The 22,430-nt window shown below is 26.6% G+C and overlaps 2 protein-coding genes across 15 annotated transcripts; one reads left to right on the forward strand and one right to left on the reverse strand.

Moving 5' to 3' along the window:
• Positions 1-1,264: 1,264 nt before the first annotated feature.
• Positions 1,265-17,704, forward strand: LOC126898445 (uncharacterized). 4 transcript variants are annotated; one of them, XM_050672490.1, is made up of 4 exons: positions 1,265-2,384; positions 15,325-15,646; positions 17,186-17,426; positions 17,537-17,704. In XM_050672490.1, the coding sequence occupies exons 1-4, from the start codon at positions 1,577-1,579 to the stop codon at positions 17,702-17,704; spliced, it is 1,539 nt and encodes a 512-aa protein (XP_050528447.1). In that variant the 5' UTR covers positions 1,265-1,576. The 4 variants fall into 4 exon arrangements, with proteins under 4 accessions (XP_050528447.1, XP_050528429.1, XP_050528437.1 ...); XM_050672472.1 differs by lacking the exon at positions 15,325-15,646 and adding an exon at positions 9,910-10,231 and having other exon boundaries at positions 1,266-2,384; XM_050672480.1 differs by lacking the exons at positions 15,325-15,646; positions 17,186-17,426 and adding exons at positions 9,910-10,231; positions 11,830-12,070 and having other exon boundaries at positions 1,272-2,384.
• On the reverse strand, positions 12,118-21,398 carry LOC126898510 (polymerase delta-interacting protein 2). 11 transcript variants are annotated; one of them, XM_050672665.1, is made up of 8 exons: positions 21,207-21,398; positions 20,472-20,627; positions 19,508-19,586; positions 19,097-19,274; positions 13,385-13,548; positions 13,123-13,328; positions 12,424-12,511; positions 12,118-12,328 (listed from the first exon to the last, which is right to left on the reverse strand). In XM_050672665.1, exons 1-8 carry the CDS (start codon positions 21,263-21,265, stop codon positions 12,314-12,316), a joined length of 945 nt encoding a protein of 314 aa, XP_050528622.1. In that variant the 5' UTR covers positions 21,266-21,398; the 3' UTR covers positions 12,118-12,313. The 11 variants fall into 11 exon arrangements, with proteins under 11 accessions (XP_050528622.1, XP_050528569.1, XP_050528578.1 ...); XM_050672612.1 differs by having other exon boundaries at positions 12,394-12,511; XM_050672621.1 differs by lacking the exon at positions 13,385-13,548 and adding an exon at positions 18,741-18,904 and having other exon boundaries at positions 12,394-12,511.
• Positions 21,399-22,430: the final 1,032 nt, after the last annotated feature.

Raw genomic sequence — 22,430 nt, forward strand, 5'->3', positions numbered from 1 at the left:
GGATATCGGCTCAATGGAAAGATACTAAGGAAAGTGGAACAAAGCTATAATGGATAACTATGTGTGAACTACTTTTATATCCAATTTAATTGGAAATAAAAAATTTGAAAAATATTCACAAAAGAAAATTTTAAATGGATATTTCTAAATTATTTTGGATGACATTTATTATATTTGATAATTTTCTACTATTTTTAGTTATTTTTTTTATTTTACTGTCATTAATTTAAATAGTTGGCATTATACTACAAAATTGCATAAGCCTATACTTTTTTTCCAAATTTAACTATGTTTAGGATACTTTATATTAAAAACAACCGTTATTACGATTTTTTTTTTACTTAGTTTTTTTACATTATAGCGATCATATAAACTAAAAGTGAAACAAAAATAATATTATAGTAGTCTAAATGCGGATTTTTAAATTCTCTAGCATTTTCTATTCATAAAATAAATAATAAAAACATAAACAATTTCCCTATAGTTAGTCTGCCCGGACATAAATATTTTTATGTACTTGGTGAGATATAACTTTATTGAATACAACTATAAATATTGTTAAAAAATAACAAATGCTAAAAAAGTATAAATTTTATACTTTTTTAGCATATATTATGATATTTAATATAATTTATAAATATATAATTTAAGAAATTGTAATTAATTGAGCAACATATTTTGTCTATCGTTTTCTAATTTGAAAATGGATTATCAGAGTGTTGCATTTATTATAAATGACTCAATATCTTGCGAAATAATAAAATATTGAAAAAAATTATTGTTTTTTTCTTTAGTTACACATATTGTATGTAAAGTAATTATTACTTTATTAGAATAGAAATTAATTGAGATTTACATATTTTTAAGATCAATATGTCAGAAAATAATATTGAGAATTTTTTTCTTTTAGGTACATTTATTTCTAAATTTATATTTTGTTAAGTATTTTTATGCTCATCCCTTATAAGTTATAAAGGTGTCAAATTAAATTTTTAAAATGGCAACTGACTTAATTAACTATTTTGTTAGATATGATCTAATTAAGAAAATGACTAGTTAATAACATTAACATTATTGTACTTAAGCAGAAGGAAGAGTACGGAAGGGAAATGAATAGTAATAAAAATAGCAGCCATCACTATAGTAATTAACATTTTATAAATAAATTGTTAATAACTTTTGAAATACTGGTCTAAAAATTATTATCGACCAGTAATATAGTTATAGTAATTATTATACTGATGAATAGTTTTTTTTATTTATAATTATTAAATGTCAAAAACTAATCTACAAAATCTCACATTAATAAACTTTTATCTCAATGATTGTTCAAGATGATATGACGCTGTGTTTGCGGTTAAAGTACTCGTGTACAAACTGATAATGAATTACTAAAATTCATAATATACCTATTCTTCAAACTCGAACAGCTAAACACAATGCGACCGATTGATGTCAGCTAATTAACACAAGTCATCGTTTTATTTCAACTTGGCTGTAGTATATAAGTGCCCACCCAGAAGGATTGTAATAACAGTTAATTTGATAACTGAACATTACAGTACACGTAACGACAATGAGAGTAATAACAATAATGATCATGACTTTAACACGAGCTTTTGAGGCAATCGCGTTAGTACCGGCTGTGACTGTTGACAACATATCGGTTCGAATGAGTTTGCCCGATGGACTTGGATTATCGGGCGTGTGTTTATTCAGGAACGGTTTGGATAAAAGACACGTTGTATATAAGTCAATAACTTCTACTCACAAGCATCAAAAAAATGGCAAATATCTAGTGGCCGGTGATTTAAACACCAATAGTGTATACGAGGGAATATTTACTCGACTGCAAGACGGTGACCAGATTGCTCGATTTGTATGCAAAGAAGGTTATCGATTTGAAATAGCCACCCCTTTTATAGTACCCATAAAAGATCTGGAAAATATGTTTACCGTCAAAGAGTCAATACAACAAAAACTTAAAATGTATCCATCAAACCGAATGCTCATTGAAAATGTGTCGGTTACTATTCGATTTTTGTTGGATCACTCACAACATGTAGTAACTGCAGATGTGTTTCAAGTATTCAAAAAACTAAAGCAACAAAATATAAAAAATGATTACTCGGCTATTCCTTTTGCTCGATATCAGCTCAGTTTGCCTGTTCATAAGCTAATACTGGCGGAGTTACCCCCTGATCAAATGATAGCTATCAAAATACATGCCGTAGATTTTACCGGCAAACCAACAGAGAATTTTTTTTTTCTTTTCACCGGTGGACTGTATCCCACAGATATAGCAAACCTAACTCAAATGGTAGATAATTTAATGACTCCTGGTAACATGATCAACACAAAACACGGTCAATATGATTCTTATGGTAAGTAATGATTAGTAGACTTATTTAAGATTTATTCATAGAAATATCAAATTAGTATTTATTCAATTATTTTTCTAGGGTAAACATATTTAAAACACTATTATGTAGAAATAGATTAAAAATAATTTACTTGTATCTATCATTCGGTTAAAAAAATGTTTTTAAGTATGTCTAAATAATTATTGAAATATTTAAATTTGGTCAATTATGATGATAAATAAATGTATACAGAGTGATTTAATTATCGTGAAACTTTATTAATAGTATTTATTTCATGATTTATAAGTGGTTAAATCAAGAAATAAATACTACTTAAATAAAGAATACCCTCTATACATTATCCCTTACTTTATCTCTAAGCGCACCAGTTTTTATTTTTAATGATAGCAAATATTTTAATGGATTAAATGTTAGAAAATGATTCAACTAACGGAAATAAATGGTGGATAATAACTTTTGAACCATGATTTTAAAAGTTATTATTAACATTGTTAATAAAATGTTATTGTAAAATTATAATAATAAAACAGAAATATTAATATTAACAACTAAATAACAATTAAACACAATATTAAATATCGTGATACACCGAATTTTTGATAACCGTATAAAATGTTTGAAGACCAATAGAGACTGAACCAATAAGATAGATATAAAAAATAATAATATTTGTAACAATAGACTTAAATTTACGAAACAATGTTGGTTTTCATTGAAAATGAAATCGTTTTTTTAATTTCTTCTATAACTACCAAGTGCCCGTGAAATGAAATTTCGGTTATATCTATTTTACATTCTTTAGACTGGTACGTAAACCATGTCTACTAAGACGTTCAGGAAATTTGGCTAAGTAATTAAAATGTTTATCAAAGTTATCCAATTACATAACTATTTCGTCAAGATAGACTTGAACAAAATCATCTAAATATCCTTTTTAAACTTCGTTCATTAGTCTAACGAAAGTCATAGTAGAATTTTTTAAATCCAACGATAACTTGTAACTTGTAGTGATATTTACTTGTTCAGAAAGCTGAATATTTCCGAGAATTCGGGTTCGAAATAACTTATAAATAGTCGGACTCTATATCATTCTATATTACAACATTTAATTTAAATAAATTTTAAGTTGTCTAATTTGCCAAATTTTCAAAAATTAAAATTAAAAACAATTTTTGTACCCATAGGTGATTGCTTTCAAACCCTCTTATTTTTAGGTTGTTAATTAGATTTTCATAAAAAATAAATTAAAAGAAAGATTATTTATCTCTAATATAAATTTTAATATTATCATTTGGATCGTTAAATTTAAAAAATAATAATAACAATTTTAATATACAAAAAAAAACATTCAGTATTTGCAATTTCCGAATATCGACTAATTTGGATATATTTTCCTAAATATTATAAATTAAGAAGATTCATCAATTTTTAGAAACGTTCAGTTAGATCAAATTTTGGTTTTTTACACATATTAATACACGTGAACATGAATGTTCAAAATCGGACACGCAGAACTATACGTATTTTTCTGTACATTTTATAATTTTAATAAGTGCGACTAGTTTATCACGATCCTGTTTAAAATCAGCAAATATTTGACGTGTGTGTAACTCTGTTTTCCTGCAATTCTCACATACCTTTCCCAATTATATTTTAGTTCTTGCTATTGTCGTCTTTAAGTTTTGCACGAGCAAAACTTTTTGTTAAGAGCCATAAAATTCGTTGTTTGTCGGCTTACAAAAAAGTCACTCATTCAAGATAAAGTTTTTGTTTATTATTTTCAAACGCTTTATTAATTTTTTTAATTGGTATACTACAAAAAAAGATTCTAATTTTATAACTAATTACAATTTTGCTATCTGATATTGAAACTTATCTGATAATTGAATATTATATTTTAAAATCGAGTCAGCTGTCGTTTGCTGTTTATAAATTTTATGTTCAAGTATTTTATTTTATTTATTCTTAAACTAAAGTATAGATATAGTATAGAAACTAAAGTTTCTGTTTATACAACTTAAAAATTGAGATTTTAATAAATGTTTTATAAATGGCTTTTTCTTTTAAAATAAATCATCATGATACAAACAAATATTATTTAATTGGGTACACGTCAAATCATTAATAAGTTTACATGTTTATTAAGAAAGATCTCGTCGTTAACTCAGAAATGTTGTGATCATCTTCAAACAGTACTAGTGATTTAAATGAAAAATTAATTAAAAAATCTAGTATTTCCCAATATAGAGGTAAAAAGAACATTTTAACTGGAAAACTAGCTGGTAAATTCGAAAGGTGCAGAATTAACGACAGAGACGCTGCTGATATATTAATGGAAACTGCAGAATAATTTGGTCTCGATTCATCTGAATTAATTATAAATAAGACCTCAATTTTCAAAAATGATATCGTGAAAACAAATAGAAAAAATATGTAGTAATTTTGATATATCTCAAATAGGTCCATACACAATTCATTGGGATGGAAAACTTCTTCCTTCATCATCAAGAAAACAACTAGTTGAAAGTTTACCAATAATTTTGTCATATAATGTCTCTAATACAGGTAGACTTAAAGGTGCCTGCATATAATTGGATCAAATATTGTGGAGTGATATTTTGTATTTTCTGTGCACACATCACATTTTTTAAATCAAATTTAATCCATGATCTGTACCAGATGTTCCTATATTGAATAAATTTCAAGTCTTGGCAAAATATAAATAAAAAAAAAATAATTTAAGTAGATTGGAAGACATTATTTTTTTAAGAAAAAATTTTAAATAATAGATATTTTAAAATTTAGTTTTGATCAATTACAACAATATCAACCTCGATATGACTATAAGGAACNATATTTTAAAATTTAGTTTTGATCAATTACAACAATATCAACCTCGATTTTAGAACTGGTCATAATATATTTTGGTGAAACACCACTGGATGGGATATATTTTAAACATCCTGGACCTATTTATTATGCTCATTTTTATTATTAATCAAAGAATTAAACGATATTGGTTCGTTGTGTATTTTTATTATACGATTATACATTAAACAATTGTTAAGTTCATACAATGCTACGTTAGCCTAAAATTTATAATTACAATTTATAAAAAGTATGATTGAATATATGAATCAATAGATATAGATATTTCTAAAGTAGATTTACAAAAAAATGTCTGGTCATTTATGATATTGAGTATCCGAAACAGCAGCATTGGAGTTAATATTTTTGAAGATACCAAAATTAAAATGGTCAATTCATTTAATAATCGTGAAGAAGTCCCATGTACGCACAAATGTGTCATTATTATAAAAATTAAAACATTTTAAATAAAATTTGGTACATTGGAGACTTTAATTAAATAATTGATATATAATTCACAAAAAGCCAAATAAAAATTTAGAGTAGAATATCCAGTTAATTAAATTCAAGGAAATGTGGGGGCAAAACTCTCAGTTAACTAGATAAGATTTTTAATCAAGTAACTAAAAAAAATTCTTTTATTATACTCTGGAATATGAACAAAACTAAAGAAATACCAATAAAATGCGCGTATTAAGGATCATTTATTTTTTATTCGTTTCACTATGTCGTCATTTGTCAAAATATATAATATAAATATGATTTATACAAATTTATATAATTCATTGGATAGTCCAGTGCCTTTGCATTAAGAAATAACATTTGATGGAATGATTTTACGTCTTGAGAAAATTTGTAATATTTTAATATCTAATAATTTAGTTATAAGTAAATTACAAATAATTTTATTTCATCAAGTGGGTAATTAATATTAATTAAAAATTGATGAGTCCAAATTTGGGATGCAAAAATACTATAAGTGGAAAGAAACCTGAGCGATGTTTTATTTTTCCTGTAGAACGTCAAGAAAAAGAAACGTTGCTTATCCTAATTAAAAATTATATATTGCCGGAAACAAAAAACAATAGTGATTGCTGGAAAGTAGAAAATGTAAAAAAAAACTGAATTAAGCTTTTTAATTAATATGTGCAAATTGTTTTATTCTAGAGGTACGATTGTTTGGAAGACGAAGGCTATAAACATCTTATCATTTATTAAACTTTAAGAACCCCGAAACTGGGGCTCAAACAAAAAATTTTTGGCAGTAGTGCCATAAAAAAGATTTTAAGGTGGATATTTGGCAAAATATATGTTTTTAAAACTGTGTCCAATTCCAAAACAAAATACACTAACTAAATTGTTTTTACTATTAGTATTCTTTCATAACACTAATTTTCTGTTTTTTTTTTTTCAAAAATGTATATGATTTTTAACTTATTTTTTTTTAATAACAAGTTTTAAAGAAAAAACAGTGCAACTAATACAAAAAAGGACAAAACGAATAAAAATTTTTTTTATTATCATTAATATTTTTTTCCTAAGTTTAAAAGGTATGATGAGTTTTATGATAGACTAGGAACAAAGGAAGGCGAAAAAGAAGTCTATAGACTTGCAAATGTTAGAGAACAAAGGTCTAAAGATTATCACTATGTAAGGTGTATAAAAAGTGTTGATAATAGGGTGCTATAGAGTGATGATGTCAAAAAAGTATTTTGAAAAATTACTGAATGAGGAATACCCAAAAGAGGATATCTTGTGGAACGAAGAACTAGTAGGTTTAATTAGTGAGAAAGAGGTATAGAAGACTATAATATCAATAAAAAAGAATAAAGCTGTAGAACCAGATGAAATGCCAGTAGAAGTATGGAAAATATTTTGCGATGTTAGCATATGGTAGTTGAAAGAACTTTTCAATAAGATATTATTAGAAGGAAAAATTCCAAATGAATANAGAACTTTTCAATAAGATATTATTAGAAGGAAAAATTCCAAATGAATAGAGGAATAGTATTGTGGTGCCAATATTTAAAGGTAAAGGCGACATACAGGAGTGTGGAAATTATAGAGGCATAAAGCTTATGAGTCATATAGTATGAAAATTTGGGAAAAGGTAATAAATAAGAGAATAAAAAATGAGACATCGGTATCTAAAAACCAGTTTGGATTTATGCCTGGTAAGTCAACAATGGAACTATTATTTTGTGTGAGGCAGGTAATAGATAAGTTTAGGAAAAAAAGAAAAAGCTTTGTATGGTAATTATAGATTTGGAGAAAGCGTATGATAGAATACCGGAAGGTTTTAAAGTGGACATTAATGGGAAAAGGAGTCCCAAGAAGGTACATTAATATAATAGAGGATATGTACTTGTACCAGGGTAAAAAGCGTAGGAGGAGTAACAGAAGGTTTTAAGGTAAGAGTAGGAGTGCACCAAGATTCTGCTTTAAGCCCTTACTTATTTTCTACAGCGATGGATGAAATTACTAGAGAGATACAAAGAGATGTACCGTGGTACGTGTTGTTCGCTAACGATATAGTGTTAATATGATAGAATAGGGTAAAAACTAATCAAAGGCTAAAGGTATCGAGATCAGCTCTTGAAAAAACGGGATTAAGAATAAGTAGAAATAAAACACAGAAAATAGTGTTTGAGTTTGACAAAGAGAACACGAGATAAGTGAATTGAGGAGAGCAATGACAATAATCAAGGATATGATTGGAGAAATGGAAAGATTTAAGTATTTAGGATCAGTTGTGCAAAAGAGTAGTGGTATTGACGAGGATGTAAGACACAGGTCTAAGTGCTTTGAATTGGAGAGAAGAGTCTGGTGTATTATACGATAAGAGAATTCTAATGATGCTAAAAAGTAAGTTCTATAAGACTGTAGTGAGATCAGCAATGATGTATATTTTTTCAATCATAATGTACTCTTAAAAAACTTTAATGTGATATAAGTTTGAGGAACACAAACGTCCCGGCAAATTTTCAAAAATTGTAAACAAAGTTTTTTTTAATAGCGATTTTTTTTTTACTTTAATGAACAAATTCTCATAGAAAATGATTATAATATTATATTAAATGTAGTAATAGAACAATTTGATTAAATACCATGCCATGCTCATTATAATATTTATTTTGTCATAATAATTTCAAATATTTTAGATTAAGACATAGGATTAAGTGCGGGTGGTTGAAGTGGAGAGAAGCGTCTGGCGTCTTATGCGATAAGAGAATTCCAAAGAGGTTGAAAGGTAAATTCTACAAAACTGTAATAAGGCCAGCTATGATGTATGGTTCAGTGTTGGGCGGTTGATAAGAAAGTAGAGCAGAGAATGAGTGTAGCAGAGATGAGAATGCTTAAATGGATGAGTGGAGTGACTAAAAAAGATAGAATAAGGAACGATCATATAAGAGGGAGTATAGGTGTAGCGTCAATCGTGGATAAGATGAGAGAAAATAGACTTAGATAGTTTAATCATGTTATGAGGAGAAAGGAATCGGAAGCTGAAAGAATAGTTATAGAAATTAATGTTGAAGGAAGAAGAGTTAGAGAAAGACTAAAAAAGAGATGGAAGGATAATATTGAAGTGATATGAGGACGGCTGATGTAAACGTAGATGATATGGGAGATCGTGTCAAGTGGAAGTTTAAGATAACGGTCCCCAACCCCAAGTAATTGGGATTAAGGCGAGGAAAAAAAGATGATTCAACTTTAAAAGTTGAAAATCGATTCTTAGATTTCCCTTAAATCACCGACCAATAAAAACTGATTTTAAGAGATTTTAGCCAAAAAATTAATTTTAAATGAAATAAACTTTTTTTAAACTAGTTAAGTTAAAAAAAATTTTCAGCTTATCTTTTAACTGTTAATTTATCGACATTAATCATACATAACTTAACTTGAGTTAATTATTTCCATTAACTTACTTATCTGTACAATAACCAATCCCATGTTTTGTGACAACTAACCCCATTACATAACTCCACATAAAAGTGGTCATACAATTATATTATTAAAACACACACCCGAGAACAATACAAAAAAACTTATTATAAAATACTACTTCTATGAAGTGATAACAATATAACCATAATAATAACAAATAAAAAGTTAAAATTAGTTGAATTTATGCAAAACATAGAAAAAATTTATTTTTTATAGTATAATCTTATTAATGCTATAACCCGTTTCCCAACAATACTAAAATAATTAGAACTCATATAATAATATATGTTATGATGATTGATACCTAATAGTTTCNTGCTATAACCCGTTTCCCAACAATACTAAAATAATTAGAACTCATATAATAATATATGTTATGATGATTGATACCTAATAGTTATAATTAGAAATAATTAATATTGTGGCAACTAGCCCAGGTCTCTTCTAGTTTTGTAATCTTACTTTCTGGACGACCCTCATATATAGGAATCATCACTGAGCATAAGTAACATAATAGGTGTCAAAAAAAAAAATAAAATATTCAAATTCATTTATTAGTTGTCCATATATTGAATTTATTATGTACTAAGTAACATAATTGTTGCTTAGTTTGTTAATTGAAATATTTTGTGACTTCTGCAATAAGACAACACAAGTTCTTGACTAACAATATGAACCACCTAAATTCTAATCCAATAAAAAAAAATTTCAGACATTCTCAAAAATACAGTTAGATGTTATGCAGCTGGCATGGTTTACAACGGTTATCCTTGTAAAAACTCTGACAAATGTATACCATTAGGCTGGTTATGTGATGATCAAAAAGACTGTGTGGAAGGTGAAGATGAATATAATTGTTACAAAGAGGATGAAGACGACAGTATTAGCAACACAAATAATTATAACAATATTGATAATTGGTATTATAGCCGCGGTACATGCAAAAAATATGAATTCCGTTGTCTTTCTAGAAAAATGTCAGTTTGTTTACCAAATTCATGGCTCTGTGATGGACGAGTAGATTGTGATGATGGGTAACACGTTCAATATTTTACATCCAATAACCACTAGCTATAAGCAACAATTATTTGTTATTCGAATATTTCACCCTTTTAAACATTTTTTAACAGAAAAATTATCTTATTATTTCAACAAAGTACTAATAATTATTTTTGTTATAATATTAAGATTTAAATTCCTTTTTAATATAAAGTCTCAAATTTTAGTTTTTTTCACAAGAAAAAAATCTATATCATAAAAGTGTTAAAATATCTGTCATTCAAATTTGAACACTAATAAATTTAATTACTGCGTATAATATTTAATTTTAGTTTAATATCGCCCCAAAATAATTTTACTACTTGAGACATTTATTTTATAGGAATAAATGTATAGATAAGATATATNAATTACTGCGTATAATATTTAATTTTAGTTTAATATCGCCCCAAAATAATTTTACTACTTGAGACATTTATTTTATAGGAATAAATGTATAGTTAAGATAAATATAAAGGGGCGTTTTGTGACATAGTGGATCATTCGGTGGTCGTCCTATCATTGATGTTCCGCTACACTGTTTGCCGTTAGTTCCCGAATGATCACCTATTGGGGAACAGTGACGCGCACCGTGTCACCTTATTGGATTTTTCAGCCATAATGATGTTACGTTAGGTTGACAGCAGGGATAAATATTCTGTAAAACCAATTAGGTAGTCAATCCAAAATAATTGGAGTAGAGGATAAGGAGATGATGATAACATAGTTCTATAAATTATAAGCGTCTTAAGTCGGGGCTTATGTTACATTATTATCATGAGTAATAGAATCATTTTGAGATTATTGAAATTCAAAACATATTAAGATTTTTCGGTACAAGAAAATTAATAAAGTGTCACCTATTGCATTAGTTCCAGTCATGTTTTAAATAATTAAAAAATTAATGTTGAAGGAAGAAGAGTTAGAGAAAGACTAAAAAAGAGATGGAAGGATAATATTGAAGTGATATGAGGACGGCTGATGTAAACGTAGATGATATGGGAGATCGTGTCAAGTGGAAGTTTAAGATAACGGTCCCCAACCCCAAGTAATTGGGATTAAGGCGAGGAAAAAAAGATGATTCAACTTTAAAAGTTGAAAATCGATTCTTAGATTTCCCTTAAATCACCGACCAATAAAAACTGATTTTAAGAGATTTTAGCCAAAAAATTAATTTTAAATGAAAATAAAGTGTCACCTATTGCATTAGTTCCAGTCATGTTTTAAATAATTAAAAAATTAAAAAAAACTTATCTATGATAAATATTTTCTTAGTACCTAATTTTCAATTATACATAGAATTTATTTTTATATAAGGTGTCATTTAAGTAAAAATGTAAGGATTTTTCGGTGATTATTGATTGAACATTTTTAATTATGTTATAAATTGTACATTATCATCTCTATGAATCATGAATAAATTATTAAACAAATAAATAAAGTTAAGTAACAACAAAGTAACTCACCTTATTGTATCCCAAAATTTAACATTTTATGGTTTAAGCCTACTTAAAAAAAAAAAATAAACGTTCATATAAAAAGAATAAATGTTTTTTTAAAGATTTCGTAATAATTATAAATGCTTTTTTTTTAGTTGGGACGAGGATGAATTTAATTGTGGACAAATTTACAATGTACAAAAACCAATATTAAGTGATATATATCACAGAGAAGACATCTTATGTAAAAATAAAAACTCTTTCAAATGTTGGCAAGGTACTGAATGTATAAATTTTCGATCAGTTTGCGATGGCACAAAACATTGTGCAGATGGTTCAGATGAACGTATATGTGATAATTGGAATTTACATTGTGATCAATTTACAGAATTCAGGGTAAGATATTTGTAAATAAATATGTTAGTTTGAATTAAAATTAAAAATATTAGCCACAAGTGATTAATTCTTATATAATTTTAAAATTATAATTAATTTTTCTTATTTAGTGCTTGAACAACTACAACACATATAACACACGAAACTGTATACCTCGGCAATGGGTATGTGATCTGCAGGACGACTGTCCACATGGAGAAGATGAATCAGTAACCAGTTGTTTAAGCATGGATCACCCAACATTTAATGGTCTAGAAACTGATATTGTAGATTTTTAAATAAAAAACAACTTTTAAAAAATAAATGTTTTAGAAGCAATTTACAGCGCTATTTTATACAGTATTAAAAGTAACCTTATCATCTGGTTTGCTTTCTAATGAAAATGGAGGTATTCTACAATCAAATAAATGTCCATCTTCACGCTCCATTCTAAATGTTCCCCTATTTGTAAAAACAATTAACATGATAATAACCATTAAGTGAACTACTTATTTTAAAAACAATGTAAGTCTCAAAATTTGAAAACAAGCTAATGTGTGTACAAGGCGTTGTTGATGGATAAATGTGTGAACTAAATGTATACAAAAAATAATATTAAGTCATGTGACTTGTTAAAAACTGAGTTTAAATTTTTAGTAATCAATTGCTTATTTATATATGAAAAATCATGTATAATAAAAGTTAAATACATCTAGGATAGATATAAAGTAATAACACTGAGGTGTGTAAATCGAATCAAGACAATTCGGTATGAGGTATGCATAATGGACCAACAAGTTTGAGTGCATGGGCATTATGTCCACTAACAACTAAAACTAAAAATTTAATACATCCAGGATTCTTAAATAAAAAAAAAGATTACTTACTAGTATTTTAATTTTTAAATAATTTAAAGATTAATTTAAAACTTACACAAGTTTTATATCTTTATATATCAATGGTAGCTAAAAAAGTTTAGTATTTTGTTCAAGCAATTTTTTTTTAACTTACATTGTTTTTTTAAATTAGTGGCTAAATTAATTAAGAAAAATTTTAATTTGAATAAATCTAACCACATATGCCCACTAGGCGCTTGCAGGCTCACATGACTACTATATTGAAAAGCAGGAGACTTTTTAGACAATACAGGTTCTTGTCCTACGACACCTCTTCCTCGAACAGTTTCTAACGTACCAGATAAACTGAATATTCTCCAGTGACGTTCTCTTAATTGAACACTTTGATCTCCTAAATTTTCCAATCGAATACAATATCTCCACTAAATAAAAAATGTTTAAGTTGTTTGCATTTTTTCAAAATTTTATATTTACTTACCCAGTATACTGAGCTAGTTTGAGATTCTCTATAACCCATGTAAAATGGAATAACTGTCACTCTAATATTTTCAGTCGTTTCTTTATGAACATCTGATAATTCAAGCCACGGATGATTTTTTTTTTGCCATGAACGTAATGTTTCCTGTGCACCAAAAGGAGGTTCTAAAACAATTTAACTCATATAAGTTAAAGTAAAATTGAGTAAAAATATGCTCAAAAAATCTTTCACTCAAGAAATTCATTTCAGTTTTTTTTACTATATTTTTTTAAATCATTCAATTTTATATCAAAAATTAAAAATCTAACCTCTATTAGGATAATACATTAGAAATTTATCAAAAAGTTCATGCTGTAAAGGCTGTTTCTCAGTAGCTGTGTAAGGTAAAATGTCTTCTTGGGACACATAATCTAAACCCGGTATTGCATACAAACTNATTATATTAAATGTAGTAATAGAACAATTTGATTAAATACCATGCCATGCTCATTATAATATTTATTTTGTCATAATAATTTCAAATATTTTAGATTAAGACATAGGATTAAGTGCGGGTGGTTGAAGTGGAGAGAAGCGTCTGGCGTCTTATGCGATAAGAGAATTCCAAAGAGGTTGAAAGGTAAATTCTACAAAACTGTAATAAGGCCAGCTATGATGTATGGTTCAGTGTTGGGCGGTTGATAAGAAAGTAGAGCAGAGAATGAGTGTAGCAGAGATGAGAATGCTTAAATGGATGAGTGGAGTGACTAAAAAAGATAGAATAAGGAACGATCATATAAGAGGGAGTATAGGTGTAGCGTCAATCGTGGATAAGATGAGAGAAAATAGACTTAGATAGTTTAATCATGTTATGAGGAGAAAGGAATCGGAAGCTGAAAGAATAGTTATAGAAATTAATGTTGAAGGAAGAAGAGTTAGAGAAAGACTAAAAAAGAGATGGAAGGATAATATTGAAGTGATATGAGGACGGCTGATGTAAACGTAGATGATATGGGAGATCGTGTCAAGTGGAAGTTTAAGATAACGGTCCCCAACCCCAAGTAATTGGGATTAAGGCGAGGAAAAAAAGATGATTCAACTTTAAAAGTTGAAAATCGATTCTTAGATTTCCCTTAAATCACCGACCAATAAAAACTGATTTTAAGAGATTTTAGCCAAAAAATTAATTTTAAATGAAATAAACTTTTTTTAAACTAGTTAAGTTAAAAAAAATTTTCAGCTTATCTTTTAACTGTTAATTTATCGACATTAATCATACATAACTTAACTTGAGTTAATTATTTCCATTAACTTACTTATCTGTACAATAACCAATCCCATGTTTTGTGACAACTAACCCCATTACATAACTCCACATAAAAGTGGTCATACAATTATATTATTAAAACACACACCCGAGAACAATACAAAAAAACTTATTATAAAATACTACTTCTATGAAGTGATAACAATATAACCATAATAATAACAAATAAAAAGTTAAAATTAGTTGAATTTATGCAAAACATAGAAAAAATTTATTTTTTATAGTATAATCTTATTAATGCTATAACCCGTTTCCCAACAATACTAAAATAATTAGAACTCATATAATAATATATGTTATGATGATTGATACCTAATAGTTATAATTAGAAATAATTAATATTGTGGCAACTAGCCCAGGTCTCTTCTAGTTTTGTAATCTTACTTTCTGGACGACCCTCATATATAGGAATCATCACTGAGCATAAGTAACATAATAGGTGTCAAAAAAAAAAATAAAATATTCAAATTCATTTATTAGTTGTCCATATATTGAATTTATTATGTACTAAGTAACATAATTGTTGCTTAGTTTGTTAATTGAAATATTTTGTGACTTCTGCAATAAGACAACACAAGTTCTTGACTAACAATATGAACCACCTAAATTCTAATCCAATAAAAAAAAATTTCAGACATTCTCAAAAATACAGTTAGATGTTATGCAGCTGGCATGGTTTACAACGGTTATCCTTGTAAAAACTCTGACAAATGTATACCATTAGGCTGGTTATGTGATGATCAAAAAGACTGTGTGGAAGGTGAAGATGAATATAATTGTTACAAAGAGGATGAAGACGACAGTATTAGCAACACAAATAATTATAACAATATTGATAATTGGTATTATAGCCGCGGTACATGCAAAAAATATGAATTCCGTTGTCTTTCTAGAAAAATGTCAGTTTGTTTACCAAATTCATGGCTCTGTGATGGACGAGTAGATTGTGATGATGGGTAACACGTTCAATATTTTACATCCAATAACCACTAGCTATAAGCAACAATTATTTGTTATTCGAATATTTCACCCTTTTAAACATTTTTTAACAGAAAAATTATCTTATTATTTCAACTAAGTACTAATAATTATTTTTGTTATAATATTAAGATTTAAATTCCTTTTTAATATAAAGTCTCAAATTTTAGTTTTTTTCACAAGAAAAAAATCTATATCATAAAAGTGTTAAAATATCTGTCATTCAAATTTGAACACTAATAAATTTAATTACTGCGTATAATATTTAATTTTAGTTTAATATCGCCCCAAAATAATTTTACTACTTGAGACATTTATTTTATAGGAATAAATGTATAGATAAGATATAGATAAAGGGGCGTTTTGTGACATAGTGGATCATTCGGTGGTCGTCCTATCATTGATGTTCCGCTACACTGTTTGCCGTTAGTTCCCGAATGATCACCTATTGGGGAACAGTGACGCGCACCGTGTCACCTTATTGGATTTTTCAGCCATAATGATGTTACGTTAGGTTGACAGCAGGAATAAATATTCTGTAAAACCAATTAGGTAGTCAATCCAAAATAATTGGAGTAGAGGATAAGGAGATGATGATAACATAGTTCTATAAACTATAAGCGTCTTAAGTCGGGGCTTATGTTACATTATTATCATGAGTAATAGAATCATTTTGAGATTATTGAAATTCAAAACATATTAAGATTTTTCGGTACAAGAAAATTAATAAAGTGTCACCTATTGCATTAGTTCCAGTCATGTTTTAAATAATTAAANACATATTAAGATTTTTCGGTACAAGAAAATTAATAAAGTGTCACCTATTGCATTAGTTCCAGTAATGTTTTAAATAATTAAAAAATTAAAAAAAACTTATCTATGATAAATATTTTCTTAGTACCTAATTTTCAATTATACATAGAATTTATTTTTATATAAGGTGTCATTTAAGTAAAAATGTATGAATTTTAGGTGATTATTGATTGAACATTTTTAATTATGTTATAAATTGTACATTATCATTNTCGATTCTTAGATTTCCCTTAAATCACCGACCAATAAAAACTGATTTTAAGAGATTTTAGCCAAAAAATTAATTTTAAATGAAAATAAAGTGTCACCTATTGCATTAGTTCCAGTAATGTTTTAAATAATTAAAAAATTAAAAAAAACTTATCTATGATAAATATTTTCTTAGTACCTAATTTTCAATTATACATAGAATTTATTTTTATATAAGGTGTCATTTAAGTAAAAATGTAAGGATTTTTCGGTGATTATTGATTGAACATTTTTAATTATGTTATAAATTGTACATTATCATTTCTATGAATCATGAATAAATTATTAAACAAATAAATAAAGTTAAGTAACAACAAAGTAACTCACCTTATTGTATCCCAAAATTTAACATTTTATGGTTTAAGCCTACTTAAAAAAAAAAAATAAACGTTCATATAAAAAGAATAAATGTTTTTTTAAAGATTTCGTAATAATTATAAATGCTTTTTTTTTAGTTGGGACGAGGATGAATTTAATTGTGGACAAATTTACAATGTACAAAAACCAATATTAAGTGATATATATCACAGAGAAGACATCTTATGTAAAAATAAAAACTCTTTCAAATGTTGGCAAGGTACTGAATGTATAAATTTTCGATCAGTTTGCGATGGCACAAAACATTGTGCAGATGGTTCAGATGAACGTATATGTGATAATTGGAATTTACATTGTGATCAATTTACAGAATTCAGGGTAAGATATTTGTAAACAAATATGTTAGTTTGAATTAAAATTAAAAATATTAGCCACAAGTGATTAATTCTTATATAATTTTAAAATTATAATTAATTTTTCTTATTTAGTGCTTGAACAACTACAACACATATAACACACGAAACTGTATACCTCGGCAATGGGTATGTGATCTGCAGGACGACTGTCCACATGGAGAAGATGAATCAGTAACCAGTTGTTTAAGCATGGATCACCCAACATTTAATGGTCTAGAAACTGATATTGTAGATTTTTAAATAAAAAACAACTTTTAAAAAATAAATGTTTTAGAAGCAATTTACAGCGCTATTTTATACAGTATTAAAAGTAACCTTATCATCTGGTTTGCTTTCTAATGAAAATGGAGGTATTCTACAATCAAATAAATGTCCATCTTCACGCTCCATTCTAAATGTTCCCCTATTTGTAAAAACAATTAACATGATAATAACCATTAAGTGAACTACTTATTTTAAAAACAATGTAAGTCTCAAAACTTGAAAACAAGCTAATGTGTGTACAAGGCGTTGTTGATGGATAAATGTGTGAACTAAATGTATACAAAAAATAATATTAAGTCATGTGACTTGTTAAAAACTGAGTTTAAATTTTTAGTAATCAATTGCTTATTTATATATGAAAAATCATGTATAATAAAAGTTAAATACATATAGGATAGATATAAAGTAATAACACTGAGGTGTGTAAATCGAATCAAGACAATTCGGTATGAGGTATGCATAATGGACCAACAAGTTTGAGTGCATGGGCATTATGTCCACTAACAACTAAAACTAAAAATTTAATACATCCAGGATTCTTAAATAAAAAAAAAGATTACTTACTAGTATTTTAATTTTTAAATAATTTAAAGATTAATTTAAAACTTACACAAGTTTTATATCTTTATATATCAATGGTAGCTAAAAAAGTTTAGTATTTTGTTCAAGCAATTTTTTTTTAACTTACATTGTTTTTTTAAATTAGTGGCTAAATTAATTAAGAAAAATTTTAATTTGAATAAATCTAACCACATATGCCCACTAGGCGCTTGCAGGCTCACATGACTACTATATTGAAAAGCAGGAGACTTTTTAGACAATACAGGTTCTTGTCCTACGACACCTCTTCCTCGAACAGTTTCTAACGTACCAGATAAACTGAATATTCTCCAGTGACGTTCTCTTAATTGAACACTTTGATCTCCTAAATTTTCCAATCGAATACAATATCTCCACTAAATAAAAAATGTTTAAGTTGTTTGCATTTTTTCAAAATTTTATATTTACTTACCCAGTATACTGAGCTAGTTTGAGATTCTCTATAACCCATGTAAAATGGAATAACTGTCACTCTAATATTTTCAGTCGTTTCTTTATGAACATCTGATAATTCAAGCCACGGATGATTTTTTTTTTGCCATGAACGTAATGTTTCCTGTGCACCAAAAGGAGGTTCTAAAACAATTTAACTCATATAACTTAAAGTAAAATTGAGTAAAAATATGCTCAAAAAATCTTTCACTCAAGAAATTCATTTCAGTTTTTTTTACTATATTTTTTTAAATCATTCAATTTTANTTCATTTCAGTTTTTTTTACTATATTTTTTTAAATCATTATATTTTTTATCAAAAATTAAAAATCTAACCTCTATTAGGATAATACATTAGAAATTTATCAAAAAGTTCATGCTGTAAAGGCTGTTTCTCAGTAGCTGTGTAAGGTAAAATGTCTTCTTGGGACACATAATCTAAACCCGGTATTGCATACAAACTACGACTAGTATCTTGGTTACCAAGAAAAGTTACTGCTTCTGTTTGAGCTCTCTAAATTAAAATTAATGCGATTAATATGATTAATGATTTAAACAAAATAAAAAATATTTATCTTTGAAGTTTGTCAAATTTAATTANAATATTTATCTTTGAAGTTTGTCAAATTTCATTTAAAACTTCTTAAATTTTGTTTCATTTATAAATGAACTAAAATATGATTTATTATTTTATAGTTAGTATCACAAGATAAAATTTCAACAAAATTTAATAAAATAAATACATACAATAAATGGACAATCCCTTTCATCAATAAGAGTTTGATAAAATGTATGTGTTTTGCCTTTAACATCTTTTCCAACTGTACTACAAGACAAAAATTAATAGTTCACACATGTACACAAAGAATAAAAAAATAACAGTATTTTAATTTATATTTATAATTTTGGTTTGTTACTAATATTTTGTTAAAAATGTTATTAAAAAATTCTTTCAACTACCATATGCTAACACCACAAAATATTTTCCATACTTCTACTGGCATTTCATCTGGTCATATTGCTTTATTATTTTTCATTGATGCCACAGTCTCTGATACCTCATTTTTAAAAATTAAATTTACCAGTCCCTTATACCACAAGATATCCCCTAGTGTCTTTCTTGGATACTCCTCATTCAATAATTTTTCAAAATACTCTTACTACCTTTTTTTTCACAACATCATAGCTTGCTAGCACCCTCTTATCATCACTTTTTATACACCTTACATTTAAAAAATGTATTATTAGAGAAAAAAACATGACTTCTATTAAAAGTTAATTTATTATGTATTTTTTCAAATTTAATCAACTAATAGCATTATTTTGATCATTGTAATGTTGATGATTAATGTAATATTATCTATACTTGTATTCTAATAACAATTTCTAAAAATATTTATAAAGTGGTTACTACTATTTTATTTTTAGAAATTTGCTTATGAAATATAAATTATTATGTTAAATTGTAGCAAATAGTGAATTATTTTCATAACAAAAATTTTATTTATGCTATTAAAAACACTATTTCTAACAAAAGAAGTTTTTCCTGATACAATTACAAAAAAAGTAATAGACTACTTCTAAAAACTGGTTATAATATATGCAATTTTATATCTATACATAAGTGAATTAAATAGACCAGATATCCATATTCCAATTTATTTAATGACCTGTTTTTTATTCTTACTTAGATTATAATTGATATACATACCTCTCAGATTTATTCACTATATCACGATCATATACTCTAGCTAACCACGGAAATAATATAACTCCACGATATCCAAAAATTCTATGGAAAAATAACTGACCAGTCTCATATTTTTCTACTGTTTTAGGCACATTTAATTGACCCACTTCCAGCAGTCTATAGCACAATCATTTTTTATTAATATATCTATAAAGTATTTAAATCTTAAGAAAGGGTCAGTGGTGGAGTAACATAGATGATTTATGGCATGTCTTCAAAGTAGGTTTTTTGCCTACTCCACACACCTAATTACATTAAATGGAAATAAATTGTTTTGTGATTTTTGAGCAAGAGTAAAAAATAAAATAAATTGTTTTTAAATATCACAAAATATTTAAATATTATTTCTATCTTATCATATGGGTTTTATATCTTAAAAATTATACTATTAAAATTGTTTATATATAACTTTCAGGACTATTATAAAATCAAAAAATATTATTTAAATAATAAAAGCTAACCCAAAAAACTCTTTAAGTCTCTTAGTTTCATTAGTCTAATAGTTAGTGAGTTTAATTATTTGTCTTTTAGTTTTATTTTGTAAAGACTATTAGGATACATTTTTTGATGAAACAAATTCAATACTTTAAAGCATTTTTTACTTTTGCTATACTCTTAAATAACTCTTTAATTTTTTTAACTCATTGTTTTAATTTAATATCGTTTAGAAAAAGTAGTTCATAAAGTAAACATTACCTGACATAAAAACGCTTGAATATATGAAATGATGAAATAGGAGGTAATCGTTTCAACATTTTAGATTTTATACATAGATGATTTATAGAAAATGATGAGATAATTCAACTCAGTTTAAGGAAAATTTAATTCTTAACAAAATAGTAATTAATCGAATGTAATAGCATTTTAAATTAATAATTGATTAATCACTATGATAACTATATGTTATCATTAATAATCTTAATAGAATATTGAATACGATAGCACGTATAATTTGTTTTGAGAATACGGTGCAAGTTTTGAAATATTTTGAAATCGAGTTCACAATTATAATAAAAATAGTTATTTTTATATTTCTGAAAAATAATTTTTCAAAATTTATTTGTGAGTACGATTATTGAAAATAAATTACTCCTTAGGATGGAAAATGACATACAATTCGAACCTACGTGTGTATACGCTCTTAGGAGGGGGTCTTAACCTTTTTAATATTTAATAAAAACTACAGAATGATCAGTTTATCATTTACAATTTGATTACTCTCAATATAAACATAATTTTAGAGAAAAAAAAATTTGATTTCTTTTAGTTATATATATATATCTCTTAATTTATCAGCTATTATTTACTTTTTAGAATCATTCCTTAAAATTTAAAAGGGCGTCAATTGAATTTTTTTAAATGAAAGCATACATATTAAACTAGTTATTTACTAGTAGTTAATAATAAAGGAAATAACCAATCCAGAATATTACTGTTCGATAACAACTTTCGGACCACTATTTGAGAAGTTATTAACAATTTAAGTAATGACTAGTGGTGAGGAATGGGTTCTACTATTTTTATCATTAGTTATTTGTCACTCGTACTTCGCAAACGTATAAAAATGAAAGCAACATTCATAGTACTGATCCAAAAATTGTTATTAAATAGTTTTCTCAATTAGATAATTTTCTATTTTGTAAGTTAATATGTATGCTACTATTAAAAAAATGAAGTTAACACAATTGTAAGTTATAAAGAATGATCTCAAAAAGTAATTATTAGCTGACAAATCAATAATAATAAAAACTTATTTTTCCAGAAAAAAACAATTTTTTTCAAAATTGTATTTTTTTTGCTAGTAATCGAGTGATGTTAGACCGATCACTCTGTACAGTTAAATTTTAGCTTTGATGAAAGTTGGAAAGTATTAATTGTATTATGATGATTCTTTTTTGACTGTTACCACTTTTTCTCAGC

The sequence above is a fragment of the Daktulosphaira vitifoliae genome, unplaced genomic scaffold (assembly GCF_025091365.1).
Source record: "Daktulosphaira vitifoliae isolate Bord-2020 unplaced genomic scaffold, ASM2509136v1 Scaffold_1, whole genome shotgun sequence".
NCBI lineage: Eukaryota > Metazoa > Arthropoda > Insecta > Hemiptera > Phylloxeridae > Daktulosphaira > Daktulosphaira vitifoliae.